Here is a 14,836-nt window from a genome sequence, read left to right as displayed (position 1 = left end):
GTTTTTCTTTTTTCTGTGTCATGGTTTTTGAAAAAAATCTTGAGCTGTCATGTCAAATTCTAAACACCAATTGGGCCAAATCAAAAGTGCAAGATTGTGTGGGCTGCAAGAAAGTGTCTCATGCAATTTTGTAAGGTTTATAAAGAAAAAATAAAGTTTAATGGTTTCTTCCCAATGCTTGACACTGTGTCCTCCATGTTGCTTTTGCTCACCTTCACTTACCTTTGTTTTGCCTTCTTCTGTTTTCTTTTCTACTCGCGGCTTCTCTGTGAGCTCCTCACTGCAAATGTGGGTGGGCACTGGCCGCCGCTTTGTCAGATATGTATTTTTGTGAGGGTTTTTTTTCTGGGCCCATGGCAGGGCCGCACCAACTATGCGTTTGGGCCGCAAGTTTGACACCCCTGATCTTAAGTGTCTTAAACCAGAGAAAAAAATGTTTAGTGATTCCACATTTATTTTTTTCTCCTTCGTAGATTTGGTGATTAGCAAATGACCTGAAGTCACTAAAAAATGTGTTTATCACTTTCTTCAAATCCACCTTTAGTAGCCTTCCTCCCCATTTTTTAGTTTGTTTTGTATTGTGATACATAAAATTTAAGATTCAACATTAATGAACTTCCTTAAAATGCATTTTTTCATTTGTTCAAAATATCAAGGTCCTGTGAGATACAAGTAATGACACAAATTAAAATAATAAAACTTGGACCGATGTGCTGGTCCCTTCCCCTCCTGCTTAGACAACAGACTGCTTACAAGTTGAGACCTTTATTTAGCCTAATTTTTATGTTGCTCTTAGAACAGTTGGCCACACTTTTGATTGCCTTCTCTAACTGCAGCATTATTTCATGCTCAAACCTAATTTGAAGAATTTATTTGAATCAATAATTCACGTAATCCCCACACTAGGACAAACTTGGCAGGGGAAACTGTTATATGGACAGCGCAATGTGTGCGCTTGGCCAACGGGGGGAGGTGCTTTTGCCGGTAAGTAGCACCTCCTCCTTAAAAAGCCCGCCAGAACTCAGTGTACGGATCACCTCAGTGGTGCCATATCTATGCTCATATAAGTGATAATACAGCCAACTACCAGTTCAGTGAGCGCCTCGTGGGCAGTGTGGCATGGAGCCTCGGTTGAACAGTTGTTGAGCAACAACCTGGTGCTCTGTCCATATTTTTACCAAATTCTACAGGTTAAATGTGTTTGTATCCAAAGATGCCAACTTTATTTTCACTTTTTTAAGGTTGAGTAGTTTTCTTTGGATATTTCAGTCCTATCCTTTTGTTAAAAATAACTGAAGAACTGTTTGTGGAAGGATATAGTAGGGGTGGAGCTTAACTTCAAACAAGCTTACAGTTTAGAAATGGTACCTTCTCCAGCACCAGTGCCCTTTAAACCCCATGGTTAGGGAAGTACAGTTATGGCCAAAAGTTTTGAGAATGACTCAAGTATTGGTTTCCACAAAGTTTGCTGCTTCAATGTTTTTAGACCTTTCTGTCGGATGCTGCTATGGTATACTGAAGTAAAATTACAAGCATTTCATAAGTGTCAAAGGCTTTTATTAACAATTACAATTGTGCAGAGTCTCAATATTTGCAATGTTGACCCTTCTTTTTGAAGACCTCTGCAAATCACCCTGGCATGCTGTTAATCAACTTCTCTGCCACATACTGACTGATGGCCGCCCATTCTTGCCTAATGCTTGGAGTTTGTCAGAATTTGTGAGTTTTTGTTTGTTCAACCCGCCTTTTGAGGATTGATCACAAGTTCTCAATGGGTTTAAGGGGAGTTTCCTGGCCATGGACCCAAAATTTTGATGTTTTGATACCCGAGCCACTTGGAGCACTTTGCCATAAAGCAAAAGTGATAACTTTCACACTTGAAAAGGCACTGTTTGTCACCAAAATGTTCTTGGATGGATGGGAGAAGCTGTTCTTCGAGGATGTTTTGGTACCATTCTTCATTCATGGCTGTGGTGTTGGGCAACGTTGTGAGTGAGCCCACTCCCTTGGCTGAGAAGCAATCCCACACATGAATGGTCTCAGGATGCTTTACTGTTGTCATGACACAGGACTGATGGTAGCACTCGCCTTTCCTTCTCAGGACAAGCGTTTTTCCAGATGCCCCAAACAATTTGAAAGGGGATTCTTTACCTCATTCCTCAGCAGTCCAATCCCTGTACCTTTTGCAGAATATCATTCTTTCCCTGATGTTTTTCCTGGAGAGAAGTGACTTGAAGTTCTTGATGATTCGATAAATGGTTGATTTAGGTGCAATCTTACTAGCAGCAATATCCTTGCCTGAAGCTGTTTTTGTGCAAAGCAATGACTGAACGTGTTTCCTTGCAGATAACCATGGTTAACAGAGGATAAACAATAATTTCAAGCTCCACCCTCCTTTTAAAGCTTCCAGTCTTTTCTAACTCAATCAACATGACAGAGTGATCTCCAGCCTTGTCCTCAGCATCACTCACCTGTGTTAATGAGAGTGTCACTGACCTGCTGTCAGCTGGTCTTTTTGTGGCAGGGCTGAAATGCAGTGGAAATTTTGTTTTTGCGATATAATTAATTGTCATGGCAAAGAGGGCCTTTGAAATTAATTGCAGTTCATCTGATCACTTTTCATGGCATTCTGGAGTATATGCAAGTTGCCATCATAAAAACTGAGGCAGCAGAATTAATGAAAAATGTGTCATTCTCAAAACTTTTGGGCATGATTGTACAAAAATCCTCCTTCTTGCTAAACACATTCAAGTCAACATTGACCAGCATTTCTTGGGCATGCATCGGACACTGTATGCCTGACTTTTCTGGCATCTGACTATTCTAAGGACAAAGTGAAAGCATCTTGCTTTTGGGTTGATGTTCATTATTTAAATTGTATTTGACATGTGTGTAGTACGGGGGGACGACTATATATATATATATATATATATATATATATATATATATATATATATATATATATATATATATATTATGTATGTGTATATATACAGCATGTATGTGTATATATCTATCTCGCATGCATACATACATACATACTTATGAGTATTGCTAAAAAATATCCCAATTGACTAAATCATACTTTTTACAACCTCTTTACACAAGTCTTGCGAGAGAGATTTTGAAGAACGATTACTTATTTGTCGTGGTTGGTCAAGTTGGTGGTGCTTGCAGCGATGTTGAGCAGAAAATACTTGAAGTTGAAGAATTTGGAAAGAAGGACAAATTAATTGAAATTCTGCAAAACATAGGTATTAAATATAAATTGCAATGGTGTGTGTATGCTTAAGACCCCATAAATCTAATCAAAGTAGATTAGATTATTAGGCATGTTGGTAAAGCTTCTGAAAGCAGCAACAGACCGCAGTGAAGCTAGGAAAGGTCTGGCCTGAGCATTAAACTAGGTTTGGGTGGTTATATTATTCGGATTTTTTATTTATTTTTTTATTATTATTAAAGAAATATCACATGAAATATCCATGTTTTGGAAAATGTATGCATTGTAGGTCTTCACATTCAAAAGGAATTGCCATTACCAATCAGAAATTGTTTCCTTTTTATGTCTAGCCTCTATTTTATGTAAAGTATTTTATTATACTTTAGTGCATTATTAATTTTTTACTTGGCCACTTAATAAGCACATCGGCATTTACAATTCATCTGTGCATATTGAGTCAAGTTTTGTGAGATCTCTGCAATTCTGAGATCTTGCATTGTCACATGACCGCTTGCTCTTTTGACTCCAGCATCGTCTGTGTGTAGTCTAGTAAGGACGCTCTCTCCTGATGAGGGGCGCCTAAGCACGCTGTAATGGTGTGGGTAAGATATTTTGCCTAATGGGCTTTTTTTTCTTAATGAGATATACGTTAGTTTGTTTTCTTTTGATTCTCATGTTTTGGCCATGTTTTCAACCTCAAAAATTGTCTTGATGCACTTTATTTTAAATATGGCAATCATTTATTCCATGTTCATTAATAATTATGGACCTTTTGAATATATTTAATGCACCTTTGATTTATTTTCATTAACGTATTGTGCAGCATTTTTTTTTCCTCATGGAATTGCAATGAATTATATTTTTAATTCAGTATTTGACACTATGACCTATTTTTGCAGAACCACTTGTCATTTTTTTAGTGATACAAAGTCTCCTTTAAAGGAACTACTATACGCAATAGTTAAACATCTTAATACAATTACTGATTTGTTTAAAGAACATCATACTTTTGAGTTTTTGATGCAATATTTAAGCATTTAATCCAATAGTTATTTCAGGTTATTACATTATAAAGATCAAATTGTAAAATAAGTGTTTTTATAGCTTCTGTTTAGAATATTGCTTCATATGGACTTGAAGCTTTGGGTTTGTTTTGTGCACTATGTAGTTATCAAAAAACAAACCTGTTCACCTGGTGGTCTTGGGAGAGAGCTTTTAATAGAGCATGCTGTTCTTTCATATGTTTCGGGTTCCTCCAGACAGCACAACAGTAGCAATGTGAGATGTAGGTCATTCTACTTGACAGGCTGACTAACTTTTGTAGTCAATCTTCCAGACTATACTTTTCCAGCTATACCCCAAATATTGCTGTGTGGTCAGGATAGACTTGGTCATAGCTTTATTTATAAGACATATAAACAGCATGCTCGAATAAAAGGTCATGGGGGAACCCTTGTTTAAAAATTAAAATATATTTTTTTGCTAAGCAGTGCATAAGACACTATGTAGTAGTACAAACAAGTAATGTTAGGAACTGGTAATGAATATTCTCTTATTTGCAGCAAAGCTAACTTTTTACAAATGTCTTTAGGTCATGAACGCACAATGGTGTTTGTGAAAACAAAAAAGAAAGCAGATTTCATTGCTTCATTTCTTTGTCAGGAAAAAATATCAACAACCAGTATCCATGGGTAAGTCCATACGTAACATAATCATTTTTCTAGAGATGTGTTTTTGGGTTTTTTCCTCCAGCAAATTAAAATTAATAAATGAACAGACCCAAAATGACACTAGAATGATGGCTTGCATTGTAAACTCTGTACAAGCATATGAAAAAGGCATGGTATGTAAAAAAAAAACATCAGGTGGGACAAGTCTTGGATGTTGGAGATTGAGACCAAGGTTAAGTTTGAAAGTTTTATTTACCACTTTAACAAAAAGCCACTATCTAATTCTTTTGACATTGATACCTTACAACAAACTACTGTTGGGAAAACTGAGTGTGAGTGGACTCCTGAGTGTGTAATGCACGGACAAGTTTGTGTTTAATCAGTTGTGCAGTGGAGAGCTTTGTTTACATTTTGGCAACACTTGATTGCAGGAGATACTGTCGTGAAAGTTGAATATCCTTCTTTTGAGGATTTTATAGAAATGTAGATTTATAATGGATTTCAAGACCATAGACATTGGACAAATGAGGGCATATTTATGGGTCTGTATACAATCCTTTCTCCCTAAAAATAGAATATTTTCCAGAAGGTACAGTTTCCTTTATCCTAGACACACTGGTATTGTAAAAAAAAAAAAAATGAACCTTTTGCACATTCTGAACCACTGAGGTGCCTATACATATTAGCGTTGAACTGCCAATTCGTCCCTAGGGCGATTTGGCTGTAAATCACCATGTGCTTCAGGCAAAAGACTGCAGATCTCACTATACAGTTGATAGATAGCCATCAGACATTGAGCAAGATTGATGGTGGATGCAGCCTGATGATGACTTTGTATATGGTGGTGTCACAACTGTAGCTGTCAGATTTGACTGGACATTATGTGCTATGCCTATGTATATGTTTAAATCTAACTGGCATTTAGCCTTATGATGGTCAGTATACAATTTGCCATCTTATGACAAACTTTAGGAAACTGTTAGGTTGGTTTTATTATGAGCATAATGAGATATCATTCATTTAACATGGCTTACCAGATGTGTGTGTGTGTGTCTATATATATATATATATATATATATATATATATATATATATATATATATATATATATATATATATATTCATATATTCTAAATTAGTTACAGGCATATAAATCCAAGACTTAGGGGGTATTCAATTGTTAGCGAGACGGGTAAAAATCCCGTGCTCGAAAAATATTACCGTTAATATGGTAATTACTCCCTGAGCTGCGAGCTGAAATTTACGCGCAAATTACCGTATTAACGGTAATATTTTTTCGAGCGCAGGATTTTCACCCGTCTCACTAACCATTGAATACCCCCCTTAAACTTCTGTGAATATTGCTGGTGATACATTTACTGAAAAAAAGGAGTTATAATCATAAGTTGCACCTTTCCATCTCTTAATGTGAATGACACTGGTTTGTTTTAGGTATTCGATTTCTCATCCTTTAATCAGGTGTTTATTTTATTTTTTTTTCTTCTTCTTACAGCGATAGAGAACAAAGGGAGAGAGAGGCTGCTCTTAGTTCCTTCCGTTGTGGACAGTGTCCCGTGATTGTTGCCACTTCTGTTGCTGCCAGAGGACTTGATATTGAGAATGTTCTTCATGTTATAAATTTTGATCTTCCAGGTGATATTGATGAATACGTTCATAGAATTGGACGGACTGGGCGCTGTGGCAATATTGGAAAAGCAATTTCCTTTTTTGATAGACGAGGGGATGACGAACAAAGAATTGTTCGTTCGCTAGTGAAAGTCTTAACAGATGTAAGTTGACAGATCAGGAATGTAGATTTTAATGTTATGGAATTTATCTCCTTAATAGTTTGTGTTGTGCCAGCTCTTGTTATGTATGATACCTAAAATCTTATATCTATCTTGTAAATTCTACCTTTACCTATTTAGTCAATGATGAACATTAATGAACAATATAGTGATTAATAGCGGTTTTCTTGGATTTCTCATTAGAGGTTATTAGGACTAATATTGAATGGGATATTACATTTGAATTAATACGCTGGATTTTCCTACTTGCACTGTTCACTATTTCTTCTTGGAACTTTTTTCTTTTTTGGCATTAATTTAGCACTAATCCCAGTACAGCCGCATTTGGAAATTTTCACTTAAGTATAACAGATGTTTCTGCTTAAATATCTAGCACTGGGTAAATTTATCTTTAGCCAATGATGGTGTCTGATTATTATTTTACCCCCCCAACCCCCTCAATTGAGTTTTAAAGTTGAACATTTAATTGACAACCAAGTTACATCTCTGCTGCGCATTTTTACTGTTACTACGGTAAATTCTTTACTGATTTTTTTTCTTGCAGCTCTGTGGGGCGCGAGAAAAAATCAGCGGAGAGTTATTGGAAAAATCCAGTGGCCCTGATTTTCTGAGGAATTTTACTTTGCCTCTTAATTATGAACTATATCATTTGTATTGCTCAGTAATGAGCCTCTATGTAGTTTATTACTGCAATTCAGTAATTTCATCATTAACTATCAATAATGTATAATTGGTTTAATATTGAATGAGATATTGAGCACATACTTGTGTTCAAAAGTGTACGTAAGATTGTTAAACCTTTCTAATATGTATTTGTTTATTTTGGAGGTCATTTTGAGCAGCACAACAAACCCAAATCATTGAATTCATGAAAATCTTAAACCTGTAAAGAGTTGGAGTGTAATCCATGTTCCAATTCTTCTAAAACAGTGATCAACATAAAAAGCCCTGGGCTTATGCTCTGATTTAAAGCCATCTAGTTAGTTGAGCTCATTCCTGAATGGCTAATTATTTTCATGAAACAAGCTGCATAGCTAAAAACAAAGTTAAACCATCTTCTAGGCACACAGACACCCTCCTCCATATTATCCTCCATGCCTTTACAATGAAGTGTTATAAAACTTTGTTTCTTTGAAGGCTCATCAGGAGGTACCTGCTTGGCTTGAAGAAATTGCCTTCAGTGCCCATGGAATGTCTAGCTATAATCCCCAGGCAAATAAGTTTGCATCAGTAGATAACAGAAAGGTAGGTGTTTTATTAAGTTTAAGCATGATCTATGCTGTAAAGCATGCGATGACTGGTGATCATTTACATGTAATGTATTTTTGTTTTTCATTTGTATAGTGCAAGTAATATAAAAAATTTTTTTTTAAAATAAATACAAACTAATGTTTTCCTATATGAAATGAAAAAGAAATGCTTTATGTACAGGATGTGTAGAATATGCTGTTCACCTATTTCCATGAAATTGCAGTTTGGTCTTTCGTTTGTCTATTTTGCTGAACAACCGGTTCAGGTTTCACTTATGTGGGCTACTCGAGATCAGTGGTTCCAAATGTGACCTGCAAGGTCATTTTTCATTTTAACTTGCTGGAAGCAGGACAGATGCAGAGAAACTTGTAGTATTTCTGGTCCGGGTACTCATGCATTTGTCCTGCATTTTACCAGGTCTGCTGCGTGGTTGGTGAAACTTCTGTACAACTGGGAAGCTGGTTTCTAGAGAAAATCCCTGCTTCGGAGCACGTTAAGAAACTTAGAGGATGTATAAGATGTTATGATACCTGTGGGGTGGGGAGGATAATGTGTTGCTAGAGATGTGATGGGAACAAACGTGTTGAATGCCATATCTTTGACTCAAGATTTTGATTCCTATATATTTCTACTGACTGACTCGGGCAAATGTATATTAATTTGCAATAACCAATTTACTGTAGTAAAATGGTAGCACAATGCAATTCATCCCCACCACTTAATCCTCAGGCTATTAAGAACTTAGAGTATATTTATTTGATTAGACTTTCTGAACAAGAAAACTTTCCTAAATTCCTGCGATAAATAAATATGCAGCAAACTATGCATTTAATCAATTTAAATAGGGTCCATAGGATACAAATTAAAACTACTGAGTATGTGTGTGTGTATATAGAGATAGAGTGTGTGTGTGTGTGTGTGTGTATGTATATGTATGTATGTGTGTGTGTGTGTATGTATATATATATATATATATATATATATATATATATATATATATATATATATATATATATATATATACGCACACAGAAGAGTAAGAAATGTGATTACAGAAACCTAGGATATTTCTTTAAACATATGGGCTGGTGACATAAGTGGTAACCACCAGGGTGCATAAGGCAACGGCTTCTTGCACTGTTTAGTTGAAATTGTACTTGCTTTGTTCTTTATGGGTTTGGAGGTATTTTCTTGCAGTGAATCTTTGCACGCTTCTTGTGATCCAAATATTTTTCAAAATCAAATGGTCATCCTCAGTTGATGAGGCTGGAGACATGAGCAATGCCAAATTCATCTTCCTGACTTTCCTGTAAAGAATTCATCCTAATTGCTTCTTCAAACCATATCTTTATTCGGCTGTTGATCATCCAGCAGGATCCAGTGCATTGGGTACACATAAAAATATACAAAGCAAGATTTGTTTTGGCAGCTATCATTGCTGTTTCAAGCACTGTTATCTGCAATTACCCTTCCTCTTTGGTATAGGCAAAATATTGGGTTCTTCCACCAAGAAAATGCATTTAGTTATTTCGCCAGCTTGTAATTTTTAGTCACTGTAAATAGGGGATGAAGCAAGTTTTCCAGTTCTGTAACTTGTGTCCACTGACCTTTGCTTAGCATCACTTGAGAGTTGGCCATGTCCATAAGAAAGTGTCAAGCAAGCACTAAATCATTAAGTGGGTACTGCCCCAGTGTGTGGCTTGATCTATAATTGCGCTTTTTTGAGTGCATGTTTTCAAAATGGAATCAACTTTAGCTGTTAGCAGTAACTAATTTCCTCACCTTTCCAATCAGAGCAGCAGGATGTCCTTCTTGCAGACTGACTTATTGCTAGCTGCTGTGTGCGCACAACACAGCGACTAATAAATTCAGAAGCATTTTAAGGCAGCTTCAACAAGATAATTTTGTTATTCAGTAGCAACTTCAGTTTGTTCCTCAGTTGCAGGAGCGTGCTCTTCAATTTAAAGCGGTCAGGATTCCTAGTACAGATATTTGGGAGGGAGCTGCGCTCTACTCCAAGGGTTGCAAGAGCTGCACTAACCAAGGGTATCCCTACCTCATTTGAACAATTTAACGATCAAGGTTATGCACTCATTGACAAATTATTAGTGTCCTCTACCAATATGGTATATTAATGTCACCTCAATGATAAAACTTATTAATTTTTTTAAGAATCTTGCAGATAAGCGAATCTTTACCCTTCTCTCGCTAACTACCACCTTATCTCACTTCTCCCCTTTGCCTCAAAACCACTCAGGAGGGTTGTCTGCAACCACCTCACTAGACCTCTCTCGGACAATTCACTCCTTGACCTTCTCCAATCTGGCTTCCGCACCCTCCACTTCACTGAAAAAGCCCTGGCTAAAGTTACTGATGACTTTCTCTCCGCCAGATCTAAAGGTCACTTCTTCTCCTTACTCATTCTCCTGGATCTCTCCGCATCCTTCAACACTGTCGACCACCCCCTGCTTTTGCAAGACCTCCTCTCTCGGTCTTTATGGCTCTGTCCTCGCTTTGTTCTCCTCTTACCTCGCCAACCGCTCCTTCTCTGTATCCATTTCTGGTTCACTCCCTCCACCGCCTTCCCTGGAGGAGTTCCTCAGGGCTCGGTTCTTGACTCTCTACTCTTCTAGCTGTACGCTACGTCTCTGGGTGATCTCATCACCTCCTTCAGTCTCCAATACCATCTGTACGCTGACGACATTCAACTCTACATCTCCCTTCTCTCTCTCTCCCCCCCCCCCTCCCTTCTTTCTCTCCCCCCCCTCCCTTCTTTCTCTCCCCCCCCTCCCTTCTCTCTCTCCCCCCCCTCCCTTCTCTCTCTCCCCCCCCCTCCCTTCTCTCTCTCCCCCCCCCTCCCTTCTCTCTCTCCCCCCCCTCCTTTCTCTCTCTCCCCCCCCTCCCTTCTCTCCCTTCCCCCCCCTCCCTTCTCTCCCTTCCCCCCCCTCCCTTCTCTCCCTCCCCCCCCCCTCCCTTCTCTCCCTCCCCCCCCCCTCCCTTCTCTCTCTCCCCCCCCCCTCCCTTCTCTCTTGTATCTGGCTGCCTTTCCGCCATATCCTCTTTGATGTCTACATGTTTTCTCAAAATTGCCAAAACTCATTGTCTTTCCCTCCTTCTAGATCTTCAACCCATCTCGATCTCTCTCACTGTCAACACCACCATCTCATCTGTTCCCCAACTCCGCTGCCTGGGCGTCACCCTCGACTCCTCCCTCTTTTACCCCCCACATTCAATCTCTCGCCCAATCCTGTCGATTCCAAGTCCGTAATATCGCCCGCCTGCGGCTTTTCCTTTCCCAGGATGCCACCAAACAATCATCCATGTTCTCATCTCCCATATTGACTACTGTAACCTTCTTCTCACTGGTTTTCCCCTCTCCCATCTCGCCCCCCTCAGGTCTACACTCAACGTGGCTGCGGGACACCTCTTTCTCTTCCGCAGCTCCTCTTCTGTCTCCCCTCTCTGCCTCGCCCTTCACTGGCTCCCCTTCCCCTACAGAATCCTTTTCAAACGCCTTACATTCACCTTCAAGGCCTTTACATATCTATCCTCCTCTCCATTCACACTCCATCCCATTCCCTGCGATCAGCCTTGGACCGTTGCCTCTCCTCCACCCTGATCACCTCACCCTACTCCAGAATCCAAGACTTCTCCCGCGCTGCCCCTCTTCATTGGAACGACCTCCCTCACTCCATCCGGCTGTCCCTAATTTGGGCTCCTTCAAACGTGCATCTCATCTTTTCCTCAAAGCCTACCAGCCATTCACCTAATATTCTATCCATATTTGATTACCCTCCTCCCCCTCTTGCGCTTGATTCCCTCCTTTAATTCCCTTTGTACCTTCTGTCTGTTTGCCCTACCTCTCGGTTGTAAGCTCTTATGAGCATGGACCTCTTCCCTCTTGATTCTCTACCTATTCTTCTGCTCCTACGTCGCTATGCAAGCTATGTTTGGAGTGTTTGAAGTCCTGGTAGTATTTGTTTAATGTTCAGTACTGTATCTACCCTGTTCAATCTTATGTCTGTCTCTGTTTGGCACTTTGGAAACCTGCGCCCGATAAATAAAGGCTAATAATATTGGTTAATAAAAGAGCAGAGTGATATAGCTATCGCCTAAAATAGCACATTTTACCATAAGATTGCCATAAAATCCATTTGCATAACATATAGCATCACACACATAATTTCATAAATCTGTGCACATCAATTAAAATATGTTGGAACCACTTGAAAGAATAAAGGTGTTATCAGTGGTAATAGAATACTTGCCTAGAGTCCAACCAACGTTAACCATACTGTAAACAACAACCAGTCGCAATGTCAGTTTTCAGAGGAAATTGTAATATTATTCAACCGTGTACAATCCAATGGGGACTAAATATGACAATCCCTATGGTGCTTGATTGAAGTAAATCACAGCCTTAGATAGTTGACTATAAAGTGGGTACTGGAAGATTCCCCAAGTGGTGTTGATATCAGAGCCGATCTCAGACTTGCATATGCAGATCAACCAGTCAATTTCAGTTGTAAGCAGAGAATAATGATACAGTAAATTGTATGTGCTATTTTATGTGATGGCTATATCACACTGTTCTTATATTAGTAATCAATATTTTAATTTTTCTGTTTCTACTTTTACTGCATTTATAGTTATGCTGGATTGCGTTGGCTTATCTGCAAGATTCTTAAATAAGTTATTACATTTTATCATCAAGGTGCCATTCATTAATATACCATATTGATAGAGAACACTAATAACTAGTCAGTGAGCGCATAACTTTCATCGTTACTCGCCACGGAGAGTAATGTGAAATGGAACAAAGTGTTTTTTTTTCAGCACAGATCAAACATATAAAACCGAGATACAGTAAATAAGTTGTTGGACTCCTTTTGTTAGTCACATAAATGTATTCTACAACTTGTATTGCTTTGGGAAGAGTATTGTGTAGTTTAATAAACTATGCGCAAAGGTACAGCAGGATATAGTTCTTTCCAATTGTACAAATGGGTCCAGCCGTTTTGTGAGGGTTAAATAGTCCTGTTAAATATTTGTATTTTGTATATGTTTTAACTACTTTATTGGAAAAGCAGGGTGTTGCACATCTTTTACAACCATATTTTGATTCACTCCTTGTAATAGACATTGTTTGCTGCTGCAGCTCTCATATTTGTAATGCTATTTATTTGAGACATTTATTCTAAAATGTGTAGAAATGGACTAAATGGGTTTATCTGTAGGCTTTTTATTATTTACTAAAGATACAGTATAATTACTGATATGAAACAAGTTTTTAAAAATGTGTTTTTTTTCCAATGGATGTTTTTCTTTAGACTTTTTTTTTCCCCCAGAGGGGTTGTATATTTCATTTAAATTACAGATATAATTCATCCTATATTCAAGACAGTTGAGCATATAGCGATGCTTTTTTTCTTGTCTGTCTTTTATTTGTATTTGTTATAGCATTTACCGATTAACTGCAGTTGTTGATCATATTTATCTTGGCAGTGTTATGACCCACTATTACAGTTGTCAAAGTTGATGTCCTGTATTTGCCAGAAACACTTTTGACAACATGACTGGGGCTTTACTGCTTGAGGAAGCGCTTACCGTTCCGTTTATCTCGGGCCTTTTCAATTGGTTCCTGATAGATAAGGGGCTGGCGGACATTTTGAGGTCCCCGGCTGCTTCAGTGTGCTATGGTGACCGCAGGCTGCTATAATATGCAAACAATTACACTGCGACATATTCTGTATAGTTTATTTGTAATGCACCACAAAGGTCTGGAAGTAGAGATTATACCAGACACATACCAACAGGCGAAGTAATGGACCTAACTTTAAAATACGTTTGTTTAGGCCAGTGTTACTGGTTGCAGATCAAGTACTTAATAAAATAATATAATGCAAAACTCTATTGGGGTATTTGGGGAAGTTGGGGCTACCAGTTGAGCAGTTGTTCTATGCGTTTTGCAGCCTTTTCCTTCAGCCCTCCTAGATTAAAGCAGGGTGTGGGAGGTGCTTAGCATTGTCTCCATGTAAATTTTCCTTCATGCTTTCAAGGCTTTTTCATCCACTCCATTGTCATGGTAAAAAGAGGTGTGATATGGTGAACTGAATCTGCATTTTGATATCATGACACTGCTTTATTTTGTTAAGCTTAGTTTTATTTGGTTGTCTTTCAGTGTTGTGGTTTCAAGCAAACATAATTAAACATTTTTTGTTTTAACTGTTAAACGTTACTTGAAAAGTAACTTTGCTTTCTCCATTACAGAGAGGGGGATCTCGAGAAGATAATTACAGCAGTCCAGGATTTTCACAAGCTGTGATTGTGGCAGATGAAGAAGAGAATTGGGGGTAGTGAAAAGCATTCAAATAAATTAAAAGAAACAACTTTGTTATAGAATTAGTTTTCAGAAAACCAACCTTGTGTTATAAGAATTCAAATACTTGTTTTAGCTGGCTGAAATATTACTTTAGCTAGTGATCTGCTATTATGGAAATTGAGAATTTTGGTTTGTAGTATTAGAACAGCTCATTAAACTTTCTGTTAAGCACAAAGTTTTTTTTTTTCTAATACACTATTTAATGTTTTTCCCAATAGTGCCTGTACAAAAACATGTTGAGCTCAAAATACATCTTTACATACATAACAGGTTTTGAATGTTCTGGTTTTAATTATTTTGTTAAATGAAATGTTATTCCCTCCTGCAAGGTATCGGCATAAAGATGTATTCATTGCAATTAGGGAAAACGCAGAATGCAGTGCTCATTCAATTACACAGTGACAACAAAGGCATTATAATAGAAATACATGGTAATTGACTTATTTAAGCTCCTTGTGTAGATGCAGTGCATTTGATGTAGTACACAGCTTAAGCAGATGGCAGA

At 38.0% G+C, this 14,836-nt stretch overlaps 1 protein-coding gene across 2 annotated transcripts in view; it reads left to right on the top strand.

The window, feature by feature from the left end:
• DDX4 (DEAD-box helicase 4) overlaps positions 1-14,600 on the top strand; it is a 100,506-nt gene extending 85,906 nt beyond the window's left edge. For both annotated transcript variants that reach the window (XM_075183506.1, XM_075183497.1), the window contains 5 exons: positions 3,109-3,254; positions 4,812-4,911; positions 6,404-6,680; positions 7,836-7,943; positions 14,220-14,600. In XM_075183506.1, coding sequence (XP_075039607.1) covers positions 3,109-3,254; positions 4,812-4,911; positions 6,404-6,680; positions 7,836-7,943; positions 14,220-14,306 — 718 coding nt within the window. In that variant the 3' untranslated portion in view covers positions 14,307-14,600. The remainder of the gene's footprint in view (positions 1-3,108; positions 3,255-4,811; positions 4,912-6,403; positions 6,681-7,835; positions 7,944-14,219) is intronic.
• The last annotated feature ends 236 nt before the right edge of the window (positions 14,601-14,836 follow it).

Source organism: Mixophyes fleayi, chromosome 1 (genome assembly GCF_038048845.1).
Source record: "Mixophyes fleayi isolate aMixFle1 chromosome 1, aMixFle1.hap1, whole genome shotgun sequence".
Classification (NCBI taxonomy): domain Eukaryota; kingdom Metazoa; phylum Chordata; class Amphibia; order Anura; family Limnodynastidae; genus Mixophyes; species Mixophyes fleayi.
The sequence above is the reverse complement of the archived record's forward strand: the minus strand, read 5'-3'. Positions and strand labels throughout refer to the sequence as shown.